Genomic DNA, 23,453 nt, shown 5'->3' on the forward strand with positions numbered 1-23,453 from the left:
AAACCCAACGGTGTCCTGATTTAATCTTATAACAGACTTTGATAAAATAATTCACTCGTTTATACCGACTGAAAATGTCCGTTAAGTCGATTTCAATTGACCTGTGGGAAAGGGTTAAACACCTGAACATCAGGTCGCATGGTAATAAATAAATAAATATTCCCATTAACAGCCACTTGCCCTTGGATCCTTCTCTCCATATCCGCAGGTCTATTTATTCCACTACCTCGTGCTTACGTCTAGATTTTCTATTTACTTGCCTATTTGCTTAGATTTTCTGACTCTACATTATCGTACCTGAAACCGTTTTGTGAAATTATCCAAGACTGTTTAATACAGAGAGTTCAAAAACTTCTGACTGGCAGTCTAGTCTAGTGCTGTCCCGATATGACGATATGACAGCGGTGTTCTCGTGACGCATCTTGATCCCCGGCTTTTGTTATCTGTTCAGATTCTACAGAGCATCGCCAACCACGTGTTGTTCACAAAGGAGGAACACATGAGACCTTTCAACGACTACGTGAAGAGCAATTTCGAAGCAGCCAGAAAGTACGCCCGCACTCCTCCAGACATTATTCACCATTCATGGAAGGAGTCTCCAGTGTCAGCGCTTTGTAACAGTGCCTAAAATGATAACACAAAATAAATTCTGATCCCTCATGTCTTCATTGAACACACTCATTCAACATTCAAAATGGCAGTGGAAAAAGTAAGTGAACCCTTAGAATTAATAACCGATTGACCCCCCCCCCCCCCCCCCCCCTTCCTGTAGCTTCCTGTAGCTTCCTGTAGCTGTGGATCGGACCTGCACATCGTTCAGGAGGAGTTCTAGCCCATTCTTCCTGGCAGAACTGCTTTAGCTCGGTCGTATTCTTTGGACGTCTCATGTGTACGGTTCTCTTCAAGTCATTCCGTAGCATCTCTATCGGGTTGAGGTCTGGGCTCTGACTCGGCCACTCCAAAAGGCGGATTTAGTTTTTCTGAAGCCATTCTGTTGTGGACTCGCTCCGGTGTTTTGGGTCGTTGTCCTGTTGCATCATGGGAATTCATCTTCCCCTCAGTGATTGCAAGCTGGCCAGGCCCTGATGCAGCAAAGCAGGCCCAAATCATGATGTTTCCTCCACCGTACTTTACGGTTGGGACGATGTTTTCACGATGCAATGCCGTGCCCTTTCTACGCCAGATGTAGTGGTTTTTCCAGATAGTTCAATCTTAGTTTCATCGGTCCACAAAACATTTTGCCCATACCGCTGTGGAGTGTCAACGTGCTCTTTTGCAAACTTCAGGCGTGCAGCAATGCTCTTTTTAGTAAGCAGTGGCTTCCTTCGTGGTGTCCTGCCTGCTTGTTCAATGTGTTACGTACTGTAGACTCATGACCAGAGGTGTTAGACAGTTCCAACGATGCCTCCAAATCTTCGGCTGTCGTTCGGGGTTGTCCCTTTACCTCATTGACGAGTCTCCGTCGTGCTCTCGGTGTCATTTTGACTGGGTGCCCACTCCTCGGTAGAGTAGCAACAGTCCCGAAGTGTCTCCATTTGTAGAATGTTTGCCTAACTGTAGACTGGTGAAAGTCTTTGAAATCACTTTGTGACCCTTGCCAGCTTTATGTAAATCGACAATTCTTCGTCGTAGATCCTCTGAAAGCTCTTTTTGGCGAGGCACGGCTGACATAAGCGTGTGCGTCTTGTGCAGAGCAAACTCCAAAAGTTTGAGGGTTTTTTTTTTTTATCAGTCAAAATAGCTGTAGTCCACACCTCCAAACTCATTTTCCTAACCAGACTCCAGGTGTGCTAAAACCCGACCCCAATTAGCTTTTTTGAGGTCATTCACTCGAGGGTTCACATACTTTTTCCACAAGCACTATGAGGGTTTTTATTTTTTTTTTGATGTTATTATTTTAGACACATTTATATCTGTCAATACCCTTGACTTAGATGAAGATCAGATCACGTTTTATGACACATTTATGCAGAAAACCATGACATTCCAAAAGGTTCACATACTTTTTCTCGCCACCGTGTGTATACACATATATGATGTATACACGCACGCTTATTGTGTTTTGTGTTTTTTAATCAGATTTTTCTTGGACATTGCGTCTGATTGCCCTGCCAGCGACTCGGTGAACCACAGCCTCTCGTTCATCAGCGACGGCAACGTGCTGGCTCTGCACCGGCTCCTGTGGAACAACCAGGAGAAGATCGGCCAGTACCTCTCCAGCAACAGGTGCTTCGCGTGTTTACATCCGTTCGGACGTGGCGTGACCTTATATACTTGTACAGTATGCGTTATTGTGTAAAGTCGCGTATATGTGCTGATAAGCGCACGTCTTTTTAAAGAGTTTGGCTCACGGTGTTCCGAGGCTGCTCGCACAGATGTAAATGTGAATGCAAATGCAGCATCAGCATAGACGTTTAGCTAAAGCCAAGAGCTCCAATTTAGGCCATTTTTGGCTATCGGTATTTGTTATTCAGATCCGGCCTTGGACTGCCTTTCTCTCAAGGCCTGACAAACAAATAGTATTTTACAAGCTGGCTCTGCCTGAGTTTTCTTACTAACCATGATGTGAAGAAGTGGTCTTTATGTCTGAATGATGGAACATTTAGAGACCCTCGCTATCTAGCAGTCATAGCTTTCACAGTATTAGTCCACTCGCAACCGCCACATCATTTTGAACCTTTCTTAAGCTGCACGACAAGAACGGCGTTCTATTAACTATAGGTGCTATCCGTAGTGCCCTGTATGGACAGCTGGAAGCTGTTTACATGTAACATAAGTTTAAAGTTCTCCATCAGCATCAAGGATTTCTATTATATTGATGGAATTTGGGGTGCGAATGTGGAAAAGAGAGACGGAGAGAGAGAATGATGGAGGGTCACGGTAAAGCAGGCACCTCTCGGGCGATTTGCTGGAAATTTACAACTTTCAAATGCAGGTTTTCCTTTTACCGCACAGTTCAAAGCAAAGAAATCCTCGCCCGACACGCAAATCCCGGTGACTCATGAAAACCGTGCGCATCAGGAAATCAGCTTCCGAAAAGGGAGAGAACGCCGCATCTGTACACATTGAAATTCGATGAAAGCACTTTTATCTGAATTATATACTATGCTCGTTGTAGTTTTGCTCATACCTCATACATATCCTGATAAATAATCGATACACAGTTGAAGTTATGTGACGTGAAGTCCATCAATGACATGGACCTTGTTCAGGGCCCCTTTTTCTGCTCAGTGGCCACAAAACATTGAGAAGTGTTTCAGAAGACGTGCCTCAAGCAACTCAAGAAAACTAAGAGTTGGATTTTGTGCCTTCAAGCATGCAAATATAACCGACATTTCAATGCTATAGAAATGCTATTTAAATAGTATTTGCCCGATGGTCCATGCCAAGCTGATAGACCGTGATATTTTTTTTTTGATCTGTTAAAATTGTGGAAATTCGAAGCTGTATTTATTATAGACGCTTTATACTGTAGATGTGCGACACTTTACGGGGTGGACCGGAAATGACGAGTCGGGAGGGCTGCTTTTTCATTTCCCCAAACGTGCAAACACACACATATACATGGCTCTGTGCTGCTCAGCTCTCTCGCTCGCTCTCTCTCTCTCTCTCTCTCTCTCTCTCTCTCTCTCTCTCTCTCTCTCTCTCTTTTGGCTGTCCCCCTTTTATACTTGCTGCCGCTCAAAGAAACACAGAACACTTGTTAGCAAAATCCCCCACAGGTGTAGGTCCTTATCACTCACCTTTCCTGGTTCAACCTGCTCAGCCCTGCTCCCCTCCTCCACAAGATATTAGCCTGTAGCCTGTTTTAAACTTCAAAACGCTAATACATTTCTAGAATATATATATATAGATAGGTAGATAGAAAGCTATGCATCACTCACGCCTACTTATAAAAAACCTTTTCTGTTCTGTCAGGGTTCAGGAATCAAATGCTGCAATAAACATGCAGAAGGTTATTGTACACATTTGAGTATTGGGACTAATATTTGAATATGGCTTAAAATATATATATATTTTTTAAAACACTGTTATAGGGCTGCAAAAAAGTTCGAGAACCACTAATCTAGTGTACACACAGCACTCCAGCCTAATGTAACAGCGATAATAAGAGTAATACAGTTTTTCCGTCTTACATCACGAAGTAGCTTTGCTTACAAATTGTTCATCTTGTAATTGTTCAGGGATCATAAAGCAGTGGGTCGACGTCCCTTTGACAAGATGGCAACTCTCCTGGCCTACCTCGGACCTCCTGAACACAAACCGGTAGCTGACACCCACTGGTCCAGCCTGAACCTGACCAGCTCCAAGTTTGAAGAGTTTATGACCAGGTAATGAAGCCCTTAACAGAGATCTTATTTAACATTCCGCTGTTCACTTTCATCTTCACCTTGGATATGTTTATTTTTGCTGCAAAAAAGCATGATGCGGGTTTGATCTCCCTTTAGTCTCTGTAATGCATGCTCAATTGGGTTAAGGTCTGGGGATTGACTTGGCCAATCTGAACCCTTCCACGTTTTCCCCCTGGAGTTCCTCCCAGTCAGATTGGATTTGTTTCTCTGTAAATGTGCAGACAAAATGTTCCTGTAAACTTCTGAATCCGTCCTGCTGCTCCCATCCTGAGTCACATCATGAACGAAGATTAGCGAGCCTGTCCCAGAAGCAGCCGTGCAAACCCGAGCCGTGACGCTACCTCCGCCACGAGCTTTTATGTGGTGGTGTTCCGATATTTCTGATCACTTGAAAAAGGGAACGAAAGTTGCAATGCTTGTTTTTAAGAGTAGTTCAACACATCGAGATGTAAACGTCATGAAACGAAAGCTGAAGATCCGACCTGTTGTCCCGTATTCATCATTTCATCTCAAACCCAAATGTCTTAAGCGTCCAGCAAGAACGAGAACAAGAATCGGCTTGCTGTTCCAATACTTTCTGAGGAGGCTGTGTACTTAAAAGCAAATCTCAAATCAGCTCAGACTTGATAGAACGGTGGTATGTGCACTGTGTATTGAGTTAAATCAGAAAGTGGGATATTATCATGTTTAAAAAAAAAGGAAACCCCTCCCACTTCTGAACGATCCTAGATGCAATTAACGTGGCAGTAAAATGTTGCTCCATTCCTAATAATATCCGTGAAAGGTTACTTAAATAAACGTGTCCCGATTCCCCCTTTTAGAGTTGCAGGTAAGCCCCTGGTTAATTCTCTCTTTTCTCATCAGGCACCAAGTCCATGAAAAAGAAGAGTTCAAAGCTTTGAAAACCCTCAACATTTTTTACCAGGCAGGAACGTCTAAGAACGGCAACCCCGTCTTCTACTATATCACCCGCAGGTAAGCGATTTTAACCCTCTGCTCCAGGAATTATTAAATGGTTTATGGCTTTTTATTACTTCAATTAGTTCAAGTAATAAAAATGCATGCGCACAATTTTTAAAAAATTAATTAATTAATTGATTTTTAAGCGCAGGGGTAGTTGGTGAACTGTTGCCGTGTGGCGACAATGTGCAGTGGTGGAAAGTATCATATAGTCACGAATAAAAGTGATCTCTTCTGTAAGTAATTGCAGTTGTAAAAAGTGTGTGGATGGATTTCCTCACTCAGAATACATACGAAAATTAGATCCAGGCATGTCTCGGGTGAAGTGTGTTTTTAATTCTTTCTCTCGAATCCTTAATTCGTTCTCCCGGTACATGAGCAGCGTTGGTGAGTTAGAAGAGTTGCAAAAAATTTGATAATCGATTTGATCATTCATTACATTCATTACATAAGTGCATTCATGTGACGATTAACATCCAATTAGAGTGCAGGCTTTAGGGTTTATTTATTTTTAATTTTTTTAGTTTTGCCTTATTTTTATAGTACAAAGAAGAACCTGTATTGAAGCTGAGACTGCTTGGTTTAAAAAAAAAAAAGAAGAAGAAAAAAAAAGTAATAATAAACTGCCACTTTTGTTTGTGTTGTTAGTCTGGTGCTTGATTTAAGACCCCGTCCACCCCGAGTTCGACTAAATACGGACTGAAATATGCTATTTGTTTAGAATGTATGGGGCGGATTATATTTTAATGTCTTTTTGTGCACTCTTGCTTTATACATGATGCCTTTTATTTTCTGAAAGTTGGATCAAATAAAAGTGGATTAAATGATATGACCTCAGTTTTGGGTTTCATTTAGCTTGAATTTTTATTTATTTATTTAAAAAAAAAATTTCAATTAAAACACAAATCATTTAGTTTTAGAGATAGGTACAGCTGTACATCATCTGCGTAGAATGGGGAAAAAAATAGGCCTAGAATAGTTCCTTGAGGAACACCGCCGGTAAGAAGGTAGGGAAAGCAGATATTTACAGCCAACCAATTAAGTCTAATAGTTATTTTATTTATTTATTTATTTTTTAAAGAAATGTTAGTTTTTTTTTTTTGTTTGTTTTTTTTTTAAGGAACAAATATGATGCTAGTACATCTTCCAAATGACTAAAGATCTCCAAGAATGAGTTATTGATTGAAAAAAAAACAAAAAACTGTGTTTACTGATGCAAAATAACGTCATGACGGTGATTTCCAGAGTTACAAGACTTTATTTCACGCTCACATTTCTTTCATACTAACATGGTGAGACTAAAACCAAAAGGTCATGTCAGTACACACAGAAATATGGATATTCTAATCCGTTTCAGTTACAGTCAAGTAGAAAATATAGAACAGGAAAGGTTGTAGAGAAGGATTCCATCTACTCAGTTATTAATTTCTTATCTGTTGATCTGAAAATTTGGAGCATATATTATTCGCTAGAATGGTCAGGGTGATGGAGGGAAAAAAAAAAAAAAAAAAAAGAGAGAAGGAGCATTTTTTACAGCTAGACTCGGTATATTATCATGCATTGACCTGTCACTTGGTGTGTCTGGCGTTTGATTAAGCTGCTTATAAACCAAATTTCGGTCCATCTACGTGACCTTTAACGTGGAGGGGCGGAATTATATATACGTATTTTTGAAATAACCAAATCTCTGTGTCATTCCATTACTTATATGAAAATCATGCAAGCGTCTACATCAAGATAGGCATTTGATACGGTTCTTTTGGATCCGTTGCAATTAATGGGTCATTCAGTAGACTAGAGATGCTCCGTAGAAAGTTCTCCCAAGTTATCCCAAGAATTGGATTTGTTTGGGAAGAAGTGTACGTAAGCAGCATCGACAAGTTCGGCGGTTACAGCTCTCTCGATTCTAAACTGCACGTCAATATTTAGTTTAAGCACATCGAAAGTGGAAAGGTCGTATAAATACACGGTGTAGTAAAGCACGCCCCTATTCCAGAAGAAAGAAAATGAAATGAAAAACTTATCGGTGGTATGATTCAGAATGAAACAAAAGAAATAGTATTCCATCCACCCGATCTACTCGGTTATTAGATTTTTTTTTATTCGGTCATCTGGAGCTTTGGAGCATTCATTTCGTCCCGATGGTGCGAAAGATAGCCGGGTTGTGTCCGAGCCGTTACTTCATCAGCAGTTGAACGAAGAGGACGAAGGACACGCTGAGAACAGTTCCACCCGAAGAGGTGAAGATAGCGGACCCGGCCCCGCTGGTGGTCCCCACCGGACGCCCAGTGGCTCCAGAGCTATAATTGTACGTGCCCGATGAGGAATAAGATGTTGAGGTGGTGTTTGGGGGTGGTGGAGTAGAACGCCCCAGTCCCACCAAGCTGCACATTATAGCCAAGAGCACCACGCTGAGCCTCATCTCGCCGTCACTTCAAGCCTGTCGAAAGAAACGCAAGGGCTCGTGGCACTGATTTCAGGCAGGAATTGAATTGCGCTACCCCATTTTACTACCGCTTTCCCTTTTTATTCAATCACTTCAGTTTTTTTTCTCGCGAACGGTGCAGGACCGCGGTGCATCATGCGATAAACCACGTCCCCGCCCAAAAAAAAATATGAAAGGGAACATAATAATAAAGGAAGAGTACGATATAAGCAAACCCTACACTTTAATCATACTTTAAGCAGAAAATCAACCAAAAATTAACCTCCAAGGCTGCGACTAAAACATTTATTCGTACGACCCTTTATAAATGTCACTTTTTGGCTGAATTCATTAAAAGAATTCTGTATTTAATTTTATTTTTCATCTCCTTTTTTTTTTTTTTTTTTTTTAAATAAGGACTAGCTCATTTTTTTCGGCGCATGAGTGGTCGGCGATATTGCATCTTAATGTCGTATAAACTTTCCTCGTGGCTTTAGATTTATTTCGGTTTTTTCAAGGTGCCGGCGATTAATTTGAACATTCTCTGGAAAGAAGGACTGCTTTCTGATGCTTTGTTTTTAGAGTATAGAGGAAAAACAGAACAACTTGTATCGACCCCGAGACTGATAAAACTGTATCGTTACTCAACTCACACTTTTTGTTGTTGTTGTTGTTGTTGTTGTTGTTAATTACGAACTACTCGTACTGAGGACTCGAATTAAAAATGAGGCTTTTAAACACCGGTAAAAAAAATAAATAAATAAAATTTTCCGTGAACTTCACCGTTATTAGCGTAATCTTACTCAAGAAACTGAACCCGGCTGAGATAAATTATTGTACACGTACCTTTTCTGATTAAACGATCGTATCGACATACGCAGTATATCAGATTAACAACGTCACACGCGTTAGGAGCTAAACTTCTGACGAGCAGACGTCTGAATTCCTGACATCCTGTTACATTCCAGGACCTTTTTTTGTATAACGAGCGAACCAGTTTAATTAAACCCCGTTTTGGTTTACTGTTCTTTCTTTATTTATTTATTTATTTATTTAGAACTCGCTAAATTTGATAGAGAACTACTTTCAGTTGCTTTTCAGTGCAGGTTTTTTTTTTCTTCCTTCAGTGCTTGTTCCTTAATGAAAATCCTTAAATGAGATATAAGCTCAACAAATCTGTCATCATTTAGCTAGACATGCTGGAGAATTTAGCTTACCGTAAGTAGACGGTGTAAAATGAAATGCTTATTATCAGAATTGTCACGATGCGTGATCTCAGTCGCTCACCTGTTGCACCAAAAAAACGAAAGATGCGTCGCCTTCTGTTCTGTGTGCGTCACCTTCCTGCGCTTTATAACGAGGATGACGCCACGTCACGTGATGCGTTCTGCGCACGGGCGCTGTAAACGACGTGCTTTCATTTGAGTGGTGTTTTGTTTTTGTTCTTTGGATTTGCATTCGCAGATCGTTCGGGTTGTCTTAGGGTGGATAACGATTTGCTCCAAGTTCGATTGAAAACTCGTATAGTTGTATAGACGGTATTGATGCATACCTAGAGAATGTAGTCACAGATTGTGTTTCTGGTTGTCGACAAAAAAAAAAAAAAAAAAAAAAAAACAAACACGAATGATTTTTTTGTAAATTAAAAATGTTTTTTTTTTTTTTTTTTTTTTTTTTTTTAACACAGGCTGCGTCACAGAACTTAACAGTTCCCACAGACCCTGTAAGGAGTGAAATTTTCAAGGTTATTTCTAATCATTTCTGTTTTGTATATCGATTACATCTGGAAAATGCGGTCCTATTTTCGGGACGAAAATAATTCCGTTCCGAAAATCTCTTCCTCCCCCTTCTGGCGCTGTAGACACCTTTTACTTTCACTTTTTACGGATGGGCTTGGGATCTGTAATACGCGTGCGCCTTTAACCTGAAGTGTAGTGTGTAGAAGTGATGCGATATTTCGAAATAAAACAAACGACATTTCCGTTGGGATAATTGTACAGAGAGTATTTAATTTTACATCACCCTTACAGCCATCTATCTACATCAGTTTACATCGTGATAGTAAGTATCTTTTGTGCTATACACCTGTCGATGTTTTTCCGGTTGAACCGCAACGCGTCATAGGACGTTCCTTAGGTTCTTTACAGTTCTCATGTCCCTTGAGCAGAAAAGAAGGACTTATACTTATACAGTGTTGGCAGGTTCAACAGTTACAGCTCAATGAATTCTTCTTTTTTTTTTGTGAAATGGAAAGTGAAAAGATCATATAAACACATAGTATGTCGATAATATAACTTACTGCTGTTACAGAAAAATAGAAGGTGATAAGCCTATATATATATATTCTTCTTTTAATATTTAGATGTTTACAGTATATATTTTTAAGTGTATAATTTAGAAAAAAAAAAAAGCTTAAAAGGATTCCATCAACCCAATCTACTCGGTTATTAGATTCTTATGAGGTGGTCTGAAGGTTTAGAGCCCTCATTAACAGCTCCTGTGAAAGGTAGCTGGATTGTGTCCTCTACTTCATCAGCAATGCCAAGGAGAAGAAGACCGACACGGTGAAAAGGAGCAGAGCGTTTCCACCTGCGGAGAGGGAGCCGCTAGTCAGAGCTGAACTAGTGCTCGAATTTCCCCCGGATCCACCAGAAACCGATCCGGAGCCCGATCCGGAGGCTAGCGTGCTGCCGGCGCTGTTGATCAAAGTGGTGGGCTTGGTGGTGGTCGAGGACTGAGTGATGCTGGGGCTGCTGGTGGTGCTGTTCGTGCTGTTGGTGGACTTGGTGACCTGCATTTCCACCCCGCCGAAAATGCTGCACGTCACAGCCAAAAGCAGTAGATACGTGGGCACGTGGAGCCGCATCTTGTTCTTGTTCTTTCAGGCCTGTGGAGTGAAACACAAAGACTTAGAGCACTGATTTCAGGTAGCGATTGAAGCGTCGAGAAATCCCTGCGTAGTTTTCGGCGCCAGTTGTGCCAGATTTATATAAATATACTGATGTACATTCATAACAGTACAGGAAAGAAATGTGTGTGTGTGGGGGGTGGGGTGGGGGGTCTAGTGGCATTCAGGATAGTTTGCAGTTTCCAGCTTTTCCAGGAGAAATCAAGAACTTGCGGCGTGGGCGGCCATGTTGGAATTTCTCCACGTGTTCACGCAGGGTGTTATTAAGGAATTAAAATGGATGTTCTTGTTAATATACGAAATTTGCTATCGGTCGCAGATGCCGTCAACTCCAGAATTATCGGCACCCTTGAAGCAAAAGGCAACCGATTGTATAAAATAAACATTACACACAAAAAGATTTAAATGTTCTACAACAGTAGAGCATTTACATTTACACAAAGTGTGAATGCTTTACCCTTAACTAACTCTGTTACCGCTGACCGTATTGGCTGTCCTTGTGTTATTTATTTAAGCGGTGTTTAAAAAAAAAAAAAAAAAGTCGCGTACATGTAAAATCCGTTTATCGTCCTTCACCGTTGGGGAAAATAGCGGGGGGGCGGGGGGGGCACGGAAGGTTGTCTGCATACTCCAGGCAATGGATATTCGAATACGTTAGCCGCTGAAAATACCTTTCAAGGACACAATGAGCTGATAGAAGGGACGGTTTAACACTTTCAGGAATATAAACCCCTGGGAATATTGCGTCCACGCAATTGTCAAAATCAACTTTTTAAAGCCTCCGCTGTCGGAACAAGCTTTTTAGAACATCTGCACGAAAGAGACCCTAAAAAATGCAGCAGCTTACTTTCACCGAGCATCACTGTGTCTACGGTCACGGAACAAAAACACCAAAGTGTGTGCCATGTCGAATAATTGGTGGATCATGCTTATATGTCTTTAGGGTGATCCAAGGGCTCTTGTGAAGGCTGATTGATGAATTGGCATTAAAAATCTCACTAGTATTTATAAAAAAATTTTTTTAAAAAGTACTAGCCCAAGGCCTGTTTGCTTTGGTTGTAGATGGATCCTTCGGGAAGATAATGCCTCTAAACACGCATCGAATTTACCACGGGAAAAATAAAATAAACCAGAGATGGCCTTCGCAAAAATTCCAGGGTCTGGATTTAAAACCCGGGGTCCGATTCGTACAGGGTCATCCATATGCACAAACCTAAGAATATATAAAGGATCTCAAAATTTCCCGTATAGTGGAGCGTCCAAGATCTTGGACACCTCTACGGGAAGAGGCTCGGCACTGCTATTTTATCAAGTGGAGGCTAGAAATAGTTTGAAATTGCGGGTTGCCAATAATTGCGCACTCCAAATATTTCTGAACGTGTTGACTTTCTTATACTTTATTAAAGTTTCTCTAGACAGTCACTAATCACAAGACATAATGATCTAGAATAGCAATTAAACAAGAAAAAAAACATTTTTTACTGGAAACTTTTTGCTCACTTTCAGATCCTAATGAGTGTTTTTTTTTTTATATAGCTTATAAAAACATTAAAATAATCTATTGGTAAAGGACTCACAGTTCTACTATTAACCGTAAAATATAAAAATGTGTGTGTGTTTTTTTTTAAATAATTAGATCGAGCAATTATAATTCGCGATCGGTTTTGCCCTTAGATGATATGTTTTCGCTTTGTAACATTTTACTGAACCTTTTAATAATTAACGTTTCTCAATTCACGTGTTCATCGGCTAGATTTTTCAAAGGGACTTTAAAACAAACGTGCTAAAATGTACAGTTTTCAAAGCAAACGAGCAAACAAACAAACCGGGCAGCGTATGCACTTGTATCTTTTTGCACATTTCCATGAAGGGTGCCAATAATTTCGGAACCGATGGGACATGCATGCAATTTTTTTTTAGGTTCGATTTAAAAACGAGATTTCTTTATTCTTCTTGCCTCGTTTGAGAGATATCCGTATCAGTCGTTAGGGGTTTTTTCAGGTTTTATTATTATTTTTTAAAAAATTCCTCGAAATCAATTCCCTCTCTCACACACCTGTCCGCGTATTTGATCCCGGCACGTGCGGCCCCTCCGGTGGCTTGGGTTGGTTCCGCTAATCGCACCTGGGCTGCACCTGCGAGAGCACCATACGCTAGCCACTAGTGCACCAGCGATCGTTTATAAATACTGTATAGATAAACAAAACCTTTGGCTTGCGGATGTTTCCGAATAATCGATTACTCTTAAAGTTCCAGAACTTTAGAAAAGGCAGGCTTATATGTATGCTTGTTTTAGGAAAAAAAAAAAAAACCACCCTTATTTATTTATTTATTTATTTATTTATTTATTTATTTATTTATTTAAAAATACGTTTAATCAAGCTCCTTAAATGAAACGTAAGGGCGTCTTTTTAAAATCCTCCTTTTGATGAAACCCAGTTGCCGTATCTTAATACTCCAGAACTCAACGGTTATTCCGTCGTAAAGTATGACTGCAGGATTGTAGGACGCCGGTCACTCACCTGTTATGCAGCAGCTGATGATATGAAGGCAAATGAGAGGCGATGGTGCTGTCCGTGCTGTCGTGTGGCAATTTATACCCCGACTGACATCATTACACATGACGCAGATGTTTTGCTTTGATTCGCGCTTAAATAGTCGAGCAGGAGCGGAGTTTCATTTGATTAACACTTTGTTTTTGTTTTGCATTTGGAGACGTGGCGGCAGGGTGTCACCTGCTAACACGTCTCCAGACGAGTCTTTAAGCTTCTTGAAAGTTATACGATGCGCGATCACCCTTTTACGTCTCAGCCACTGAAGTATCTTGGAAAAGCAGGTGCTCGAGAGATGTTACGGTTGTTGTTTGTTGTCGTTTTTGGGCACGAGGTACAAAATAATTCAATGAGATAATAGGAGGTGCTGGATCAAGTGCTATTTTATAAGCTGCTGAATAATGAGAGTGGAAGTCGTATTGTTTAACGAAACCAGATCTTTCAGCGGTTAATTAGTGTAACGAAGGCCTAGTGCTAACGATGGCAAAAATATGCCATTGCTATTTTATTTCCCATTGTTAAATTACATTTGACGGGGATGAGACGCGCGCCGTTTCCTTCGGGACGCTTATCGGATCGGCCCGGTTTTTGTTTTCCGGGTTTAAAAAGCGTCCGTGTTTGCTCAGGAGAAATTGAGAAACTTTTACGGTGTGAACTAGATCGGGGAGATTTGCAGAATCCGAACGAAGGGCCGGAAAATCACGTGTTTAAGCAGGTGCCGGAGTCGCCTTACTAACTAGATAGCCAAATTATGAGCACAAATAACTTTGCCCACGTAACGTCGACGTAACAGTCGAACTGAAGTCACCGATAGCTTTATTCGAATATTTCGAGATACTGGGATTTTTGATTTCCGTGAGCCGTCAACAAAAGCTTGAAATATTTCACTTTGTGTGTAACGAGTTCCACTTTTTGAACTAAATTACTGGGGGGGAAAGACGTTTTCCACGATGTTCGATTTTTTATTTTATTTTTATTTTTTTTATTTTTATTTTTATTTTTTTTTGAGATGCACCTGAATATCAGTGCAGTCTATGGAAGGTCTCGTAAATATCATGGTACGGTACTGTATACAGCTAAAATCAAAAGTCCATTCAGAGGTGACCTCGTCCAACCCATTTACTCATCAGAAATACACTAATTCGGGTTTCTTCCTCCCCCTGCTGGTGCGTCTGTCGGAAAATGGGACTGCTAGTTAAACAAAAATTTTTCCTTTTTAAATCCGGGGCCTCGTGTTTTTGCCTTTGATGTAAATCCGCCGTGTTTCGGTCGGGATACGCACCCATTTTTGGATTAGAAAAAAGGGATTTGTTTTGGTAAATAAGCACACACATCTCCTTTGTCGCAAATGTAAAAACATTTAATCTTCATCACCTATACAACCGAAGCAGCCATGCCGGAAAACTACATCGAAGTGCTAGTCGTTATCAGACGAATCTCAGATAAGCAAAGTTCTAGTTATCAACCAAAATATTGTGGTTTTTTTTTTTTTTTTTATTAAAAAAAGAAAGATTTGTAGCAGTGTGTAAATATGGAGAAGATTTCGTACCAGGTAGATAACGGTGTATGTGCCACACTGCTGAGCGAAACCTTCACTTTTGACATGTTTCTGAAAATTGAAATGTTTAAGGTTAACAATGAGCCTGTAAAGGGGTATATAGGCGTATAAAAGCCTTTATATATTTTAGGTTTGTGTATTTTCCTTATAAAAGGGTCCTTTACGAGGAAGACACCTCCGGGAAAATTGTCCTTTCAGTTATACCCCTCTCTTTTTCCTCAATTACAACCACACCTGCTTAAATACAGCTTATCTCTGTGATCGGACAGCGATTCCATACCGGTAGGACACGACCGCAACACACCGGTGAAAAGGGGATGGCGTTCACGTGAGTCGGGGTTGGAAGATAAAGATGAAGCGAACCTTGTCCTCGTGTCACAAATCTATACTGTCTGTACTGCGTTCCACGGTTTTCCCCGGCGCCGTGGCTGTTCTGTTTGGTACCGAATCTTCTCCATGTGTTTTCCTGACAGGGATTAAAGCTAATATTAAAACTATGTGCTAAAAGATTTCCCAGAATTGCCGCCGTGATTTAGAGCCTGGCTCCGTTGGTGCCTGAGCGTAATCTTACGTTTCGTTTTGAAATAAATAATGTACAGACAGTTCATCTGTAAGATTAATACTATTGCAGTCAGGAGCAGTTACAGAGCATGGAGGTTACTGGAAATGCAGTATGTTGTTGGAACTTTTAGAAAGATGGTGATGGAGGCGAAGCTGTAGAGGTGTCTCACATGGTGGGGTCAGTAGTTATCAGTGAGAGCACACTTAGACAAAGTGTGAGCATAGACCAAGCTCTGTTTTCTGGGCTCGCATTTCTGCCAAGCTTCTGGTTGGTTCTCCTGACACTCCTAGTGCGAAGAGTGGTTGTCCTGCGTGTGCTTGAAGTGGAGACTCCACCGGTAGTGAGGGGATCCTCTGTGACCGGCGTATCTGCCGGGATGTGCGGGCTTGTGGCGGAAAGGCTTTCCGGAGTAGTTGTCAAAAGGAAACCGTGCTCAAAAGATTCCTCGTCGTCACCCGGATGACCGGAGAGTTTCGGGGCCTTCCGGGTGTACTGAGTGCCAGTGAGAACGTCTTCAGACCTGTAGTGGGTGGTCACACCATACTGGAGACGATTGAACTCCCATCCCACTCTTCCACGTGGAGCAAATGTGTAGGAGGCAAAGTACCACCCTGATGTCACCCTAGCAAGCTGAGCATCTCCACAGATTGACCACGTGGGGCACGGACAACCAAGCACACGGGCTGAAGTGTGCTTGGCCCAGTCTAGCAGATACTCGATGTTGGCGTGGTCATCACAGGCCCATGGGTTGTCTCCCAGCGTGATGAATCTTAATCCATGAAGTTGCTCAAAGGCACCTTCACACACTGTGGAAAAGCGATTGGCATGTAGGTAGAAGCGTGATAGCCTGGGTAAGCGGTCTAGCGACCCGGGCAATATCTGTACCAGTGTGTTGTGCGACAGATCCACCATCTCCAAGTTCCGGGGCATGTTAGTAGGCACGGTCCAAAACTTGTTGCAGCTAAGGTTGAGACCCTGCAGGCTGGGCAGCGTATTGTTTATGAACACAACACGCTCCAGCCTGTTTGCAGACAGATCCAGTAGACGCAGGTTCCAGTGGTAAGCGGTGTCGTTCTTTTCCAGTAGGCGAATGCGGTTGCCTGAGGCGTAAATCTCCCACAGCGAGCGGGGCAACAAGGCAGGCATGCGGGAAAGTCGGTTGTGAGAGACGTCTAAGGTGCGCAGGTGGGTGTAGGGCGCCAGGACGTGGTCCAGGTCAGCCAGACGGTTGTGGGACAGATTGAGAGAGTGGATGTTGAGTTGGAAGCCACTGGGAAGGGTTCTCAGTCCTCTCCAGGAGCAGTCTACCTCCCTGTCGCTTTCGCTACAGGAACATACAGAGGGACATGCTGCATTGATGCACCTGACCAGAAGCAGCAGCAGCAGCAGCAGCAGCGGCGGCGTACAGGACAGTAGAGCGGCTTCACGCATCTTCAGTGCACACCTGTAAGAGACAGTGAATTGACCCATCGTTGGTATATCATTCGTACGTCGCATCCCTTCTGCACAATTTCACAAAACCAAACCTGTGAATTTATGTATCAAGATCTTGTGAGATAGTAGAAACCACAAGGTTGAGACTGTGGTCTTTTTGGTTTGTGTTGTTTGGTGCACATCTGGGGCAATAATTTTCTTTTCTTTTTTTTTCTCAGCTTGCTTGTTAGCAAATGCCACCACCTCTGCCTTCTAGAGCCTTCCAAAATCCGGCAGTGTTGCGGTTCTTGACTGCCACTCACCCCATTAAAAGGGCATTCTTACGTTTTGTTTTAGAGACATTCGCAATGTTATTTTGTAATTAAACCAGCTACTCTCTGACCGCTCACTTGTTCACCAGTGGAGCCAGAGAAAGCACTAGTGTTTGCTCTAGATGCATTCTGGGACATGATCCAGTACGTACAGGGGTGAACGAGTTGCAGTAAACTGGGTGACTTCTAACTACACGAAGACAAATTGAGCTGATAATGCTTGATGCTCAGGCTGGATGGTGTGGGTTGTACTGCAGCATCACTTATGCTCTCAGTACGGCATTTGACTAACATTTCACGGAGAGCCGATCCGTGCTGTAGTAAGCGGTCTGAGAAGAACGATTAGGGGAAAACAACATTTTGGCTTTGCATGTTTGATTGCTGCCTGACAAAGTTATCGATGATGCATTGCTCTACTGTGCCTCATCTGGGATACACACTACTGCATTGTGAATCACTCACCTTCTCTTCATCTCCTGTCTGTCATTTCTTTGCACCTCCGCTTGCTTTCCCTCCCCCTTCCGTCGTCCTTTTACACGCCTATAAACTGCAGCCGGTATTTTGTTCCCGTCTTGTCTTATAAAAGATTATTCCGGTTCTCGGGCACAGTGGTGCAGTGAGAGGATGTACAAGCACCTGCGCTGATCCAATGCAGCATCTACAGAGTCCGAACTCGTGCTGTCAGTGGAGCGGAAAGATGTGTGTGTGTGTGAGTTTGTAAGACTGGTAGAGGAGTGGAGGGTGGGCGTTGCAGAAAGAGCGAGAAGTGCAGAGTTGCCCCTGCTCGCATGCTGGTAGAGAGGCAGGGGAATTGCTGACTTGACTGTTTCTACTTTAAGATCCTCCCACATCACATCTCCCCAAAAGGTACCTCTGTTTCTTTAACCTGATCCAGGTTTATTTCTTCGCCATGCATACAGGGCAGCTCTATGGATTTCGTTATACCTAACCTTTGACATTAAAATCTTCGGACACTCTGAGTTAACGTGTAGTTTTTATCTGTTTATAGTTACATCCACAAAACAAGCTAGTTTTAAAGCTATAAAGCAGTAGTACGTCCAGAATGCAGCCTGTCCTATTACCGACAACTCCGCTTTCCTGAAGCTGGACTGACACTGGAGACTCCTTCCATCAATTACGAAAACGTTTAACATACAAGTCCTACATCTGAATGATAACGCATTAGAATGAGGACAGTGTTATTCGCCTTGCCGCCGGCCTTTATTCTTCGAGCTGCTGCTATCGGAAATTAATGATCGCCTTCTGACCAATAAGAATCGAGATTTCACCAGAGTCTCCGTTCAGTCACCATCACCTCCCAGCTTTTGGCAAGCGCCCTGTTTTGAATCGCTGTAGCTGCATCGGACGTATCGGGACCAGTGCGCCGATTTGAATTGGAAATCCTTTACGGCCATTTTGTAGCGATCGGTAACCTCGCGCGTTTGTTTTTGTTTTTTTTAAATGGAACAGAACAAACGCGATTTCCTATGCACGGTTATAGCTTACTCTTTATTTGCAGTCTCCTCACATCCTTAATGCTGGCAGGCAGGTAAACGTACGAAAGGAAATGCGCGTTCGTGTGTGTGTGTGTGTAGTACAGAAAGGAACATCCCGGGACGGAAGTTTTGAAAGGGCTTTTATTGGTGCTTTGTTTCCTGTCGGCTGTTCTTTTTAGAAAAGCAGAATTCTTTAAGAGCTCTTTCATGAAGCCCGGCAGTGCTACATCCTCTGCCTACTAATGCGGTCCTTTCTCCGTTTGCATGGGTGAGTGTGTAGCTCTTTGTTGGGACCAAACGTCCTCATACTAATTACAATTTTTTTTTATTATTATTATTATTCTTACAGTACAAGAGCCAAATTAATACATTTTTAGTTTCGAGTAAAAGTTGAGATCAGTGACGTACTGTAATGCAGATTAATAGAAAAAAAACCCTACAAATACAAGTGCATTTTATTTCTGTTTTCAGGGCCACGGCGACGTCCGCACGCACCAGATTTACGGGAATGAGACGCGTTCCTCTAAGTCAGGGGTGGGCGGTCTCATCCGGAAAGGGTCCGGTGTGGGCGCAGGTTTTCGTTCCAACCGAGCAGGAGGCGCACCTGATTCCAGCCGTTTAATCGGTTGATCTCGGCTTTCAATAGACTCCGGTGTGGCTTCCGCACGGTCGGAATGAAAACCTGCACCCACACCGGCCCCTTTCCGGATAAGACCGCCCACCCCTGCTCTAAGTGTATGCAGGTTACCCAGGTCATGTTCCAAGGTTGTTATATCGGTGGATTTCCTGTTGTCAAAAACTCAAGACCATGAGGTTGTTTTAGTTTTATTAGCATTGCTAATGCACATCACAACGAAAAGGTTAACTCATTGCAGTACAGTCAGAGCCCTTGAAAAGCAGAAAGAAAACAGAATAGAACTGGACACGGAGGAGTGCGTACTCCTGACACTGTATCTTGACGGATCTAGCCACCTGTAATCCAGAGACATTGTGCTAATTTGGTGTGACATCTCTGCATTAGAGCCTTTTAATGCAACTTGCTTCATCATACAGTAGATAACATGTGTGTGTGTGTGTGTATATATATATATATATATATATATATATATATATATATATATATATATATATATATATAAAAAACATATCATCATGTTTAGCCAGGTTACAGGATCAGATTAAAAAGAGACTAGACAACTAAGCAACATATGGAGGAAAAAAAAAAAAAAGAAACCCGAAAATTACATTATTGTGTAAATATACATTTTCAGTGAACTTGCCACAGTTCAAAGATTCAACTCTATACATTACAACTCACAGTAGAACTTGGAATTTCCAACAGTGATTTGGTTTTTGCACCATTTATCACTTTAACATAAGCAGTACGTTATTTTTAAAGTCATTTCTAAATTCGGCACAAAAGCGAAACTGCACGCATACACAGAATTTGGCTTTGAACTCGATCCCACCGGCAGTCGGAGCCGCGCGTGTCGTTTTGGCGATACTAGCACGATCCCTATTCCGCCTTTTCCTTTTCCTTTTCCAAGTCTTCCGTCTTCGGATCTGTTTCGTCGGACCGATCGCCTTCTTGGGTGGGCGCGGTCTCACTGGTGTCATTGGCTGAATTTTTGTTCTCTTCGGTGGAGACCTGGTTTCCGACTTCGGCTGCTGCTCCTCCCAGCTCCTCCGGCTCCTGTGGCTCGTCTGGAGTTGTCTCGATCTCCACTTTCACCGAGTTGCTGTCCTTCAACAGTATATCGGTTTCAGAAGGCCCACCATTTGCACTGTTTCGCCGGATGGTCGCGGACGATTTCGTCACGACCATCTTGCTGTTACTTCCGCGTCGGCAGCATCCGCAGGCCAGGCACATAATGATCACCAGCAAAAAAAGGCAGAGTAGTACGAGCGATACAATGATCAACAATAGTGTCAATTTCGGCATGTCCGCGAGATTGAACAGGAAGCCTGTTTGGTCACTGGATGTAGACTGAACTGCCGTTTGCTTGCTAGTACTGATGGTACTGGACTTCCTTGCAGTTGGATTTTTGTGAGTAACGCTATTGGATGTTATGTATAAACTGGTCACAGCATCTGTTGTGGAACTGTTTATCAAGGGGTTTGTAGATGCTACGCTGGCAGTTCCATTTTCCTGAGCTCTTAGTCCTTCCAGACTCACAAGCAGAATGAAGCACACAAAATGGTACATTTTGGAATCTGTAAGAGAATGAAGAAAAACAGTTTTTTTCTCAATGAGTGGCACCCTGTGAAAACCCTTCACATAGTGGAGCTTTGACTTGTTTTCCTATCGACTATATACAGGATTTCTTGACCTGAGATATGTTTCTCTTTTCCAGGCCTCTCAATCACAAGAAAAGTGACGAGACACTTGTGTTTAGCATTCCTTTCCGACTCCAATAAGACGCACCGACTTTATTTATTTAGCGTTCAAGACGTATCAAAGGAAAAATGAAAAGCGGAAAAATACATCTGACCATGACAATATATCTGTGACGATAATTCTCTTTCCTTCACTGCGTCTTAAAGTGTTTCAGATCAGTGCTTCCTGTGCGACAGCCGTTATCTCAGCCTTTTTGTTACACAGGCTCCTTATGTATCTGTGTTATATAAGTACTACATAACTTTTATAGAAAACCTCTAGAAAAGTTTATAAAGTAAAAAAAATAAAAAATGAACTAAACAATTCTACATAATTTCCATCGAGTGAAATATATTTTTGTAATCTGTAAATTACAAAGTATATGTTGTAGGCAGAGAGAAAAAAAATCGGTCCAGACCAGATTTATTTATTTATTTATTTATTATTTATTTTTTTGGTCATCCGCCAGACTTCAGCCGATGGGTCCCTGGACTTAAATGAATATTTATTTTTCATATGCAAATTCTCTTTCTACTATTTGGCAACACACTTACATAGTTGGTCCGGGACTTTTGTAAATGTAACATTTTCACTAAGTCAAAAGTCTCACAGTCTGGCTATAACCTGTTTTATTCATTCATTTATTCATTCATTCATTCATTCATTCATTCATTCATTTATTTATTTATTTATTTATTTATTATAGATTATAATATAATAGCAATTCGTTACAAAAACCTACTCAATAATGAGAAAAATAGCGTGAACCTCTGCTTTACATTCTACATGAGATTTTAATCGTCTACGATGATGGTTGATCCTCACGGAGTTCGATAACATTGTAAAGCTGTAAGTTTAATAATACCCAACGGTGTTTTGTTTTCTTTTCCTTTTAGAGGATCAGTGAGCTCTGAATTTCTCAACGTTGGTCTGCCGAGCTTTAATTTGTCCAGATCCGCAGCCGCATCGTAATTCCACTGAGATTTACGAGTAAAATTGAATTTACTTATTGAAACCTTCAATGCGAATCGATTGCTGTAGAGTCGCACAATACGTCTCATTTAACCACAGGTGGTAAAACTACCCGAATTCTTTACTCGGATAAAAAAATAATTGAAAAGACTAAATCTAGACGATTCCTCTGATAAAAGTTGGAAGTAGAGCTTTAGATTCTTCAAGCATAGACTCTTAAACTGACTTAAGTATAAATGTTAAAGTACAACAGAAGATTTACAAATCGCGTGCTGGTCTGATTTTAGATACTGATGGTAAATTAGTGCCTCTTTCACAGAGGAACCGAGAAACCACGAAAAGTGTGAAAAGATCAGTTAACAGCTTTTTTTTTTCCCCTTTCAAATAGTTTTAGCTAGCATGAGAATTCCTAGCTGTCAAAATACAAAGTGTCTGTGTATGTGTGTGTATATATATATATATATATATATATATGTATGTATGTATGTATGTATGTATGTATGTATGTATGTATGTATGTATGTATGTATGTATGTATGTATGTATGTATGTGTATGTGTGTGTGTGTGTGTGTACACATATCAATAATATTTCATATTTGTGATGTCATAGACTATATTAAAAAGATACTAAAGTTTTAAATATTAGGTAAAAGGAAAAAAGAGCACAGATTTAAATAAATAAATAAATAAATAAATACAAACTGGGCCCAAGTAGAGCATCAAATGAATCGCACTTTGTAACTTCCCACCTCTGCGTTTATTCTACTGAAAGAATTAAAAAAAAAAAAAAAGTGGACTCAAGTGTAGGTTAAGATGACGGATGGAGATCTGTTCCTTACCTGTAAATTTTTGACGGTTGTTTGCGTCCGCTTTGAGATCACCAGGCAGATGTTGTTGCGTGAAGCAAGGTGTGAAATGTGAAGCAGCTGGTGCTGAAGCATGAGGAGATATGGCTCTGACTGCACAGAATCTACAAGCGACACATTTCCTGTCCCTTTTTCACTTCTGCTGTGGTTTTATTGGAAATATTTTTAAACCAACATGTGGCTTGAGCTTGCCATGCATGTTAAGCCTCGCCCTCGGCCCTCTATGCGATCCGATATTACTCTCAAGGGTCTCGGGTTATGTGATCCTCGTCGTATAATTTTATAATATTTTTTTTATGCGCTTGGGAAGAGCCCTATATAAATGAAGATGATGTTGGAAAAGCTGCTCATTTTTAACAGTAATTACAGGGAATGTAATGAAGAATCCGATGGACGTGATGAATTTGATGGGATAGAATCTACGTGTATACACGAACAGAAGGGAATGCACACACTCTAGAGGAGCGCTGTTCTTCATTCTCACAACAAGTATGTTCGAGCACAACAAATAGTTTCACTCTCGCTCAAATGTATTCATTGGGCTTGCAGACATCACGCACCTCAGTCTTGAGACGTTCCGCTTTCATTGTCTTAGGGGAGTCACCTTTGATAGAAGAATGTTCATTTACTGTCAAAAATAAAGAACATTTGCATATGAGATTAGCATGAACAGGATGA

General features: G+C 41.4%; 4 protein-coding genes across 7 annotated transcripts in view; 1 reads left to right on the forward strand and 3 right to left on the reverse strand.

The window, feature by feature from the left end:
* nf1b (neurofibromin 1b) overlaps positions 1–23,453 on the forward strand; it is a 61,305-nt gene that overhangs the window by 22,024 nt on the left and 15,828 nt on the right. For 3 of the 4 annotated variants that reach the window (XM_017489175.3, XM_017489173.3, XM_017489174.3), the window contains 4 exons: positions 452–549; positions 2,080–2,226; positions 4,185–4,331; positions 5,217–5,327. In XM_017489175.3, the coding sequence (XP_017344664.2) occupies positions 452–549; positions 2,080–2,226; positions 4,185–4,331; positions 5,217–5,327 (503 nt within the window). Of the gene's footprint in view, positions 1–451; positions 550–2,079; positions 2,227–4,184; positions 4,332–5,216; positions 5,328–5,463; positions 6,803–23,453 lie in introns of those variants that run through there. The other variant, XM_053686632.1, reaches the window with a different exon arrangement.
* Positions 9,721–13,276, reverse strand: LOC108276972 (uncharacterized). Its single transcript, XM_017489178.3, has 2 exons — positions 13,168–13,276; positions 9,721–10,624 (listed from the first exon to the last, which is right to left on the reverse strand). Exon 2 carries the CDS (start codon positions 10,601–10,603, stop codon positions 10,262–10,264), a length of 342 nt encoding a protein of 113 aa, XP_017344667.1. The 5' UTR covers positions 10,604–10,624; positions 13,168–13,276; the 3' UTR covers positions 9,721–10,261.
* Positions 14,247–18,477, reverse strand: LOC108276970 (oligodendrocyte-myelin glycoprotein). The gene is made up of 2 exons (XM_017489176.3): positions 17,525–18,477; positions 14,247–16,761 (listed from the first exon to the last, which is right to left on the reverse strand). The coding sequence occupies exons 1-2, from the start codon at positions 17,533–17,535 to the stop codon at positions 15,483–15,485; spliced, it is 1,290 nt and encodes a 429-aa protein (XP_017344665.1). The 5' UTR covers positions 17,536–18,477; the 3' UTR covers positions 14,247–15,482.
* LOC128635179 (uncharacterized) lies at positions 19,368–23,229 on the reverse strand. Its single transcript, XM_053686633.1, has 2 exons — positions 22,749–23,229; positions 19,368–20,772 (listed from the first exon to the last, which is right to left on the reverse strand). The coding sequence occupies exon 2, from the start codon at positions 20,762–20,764 to the stop codon at positions 20,075–20,077; it is 690 nt and encodes a 229-aa protein (XP_053542608.1). The 5' UTR covers positions 20,765–20,772; positions 22,749–23,229; the 3' UTR covers positions 19,368–20,074.

The sequence above is a fragment of the Ictalurus punctatus genome, chromosome 16 (genome assembly GCF_001660625.3).
Source record: "Ictalurus punctatus breed USDA103 chromosome 16, Coco_2.0, whole genome shotgun sequence".
Taxonomy (NCBI): Eukaryota; Metazoa; Chordata; class Actinopteri; order Siluriformes; family Ictaluridae; genus Ictalurus; species Ictalurus punctatus.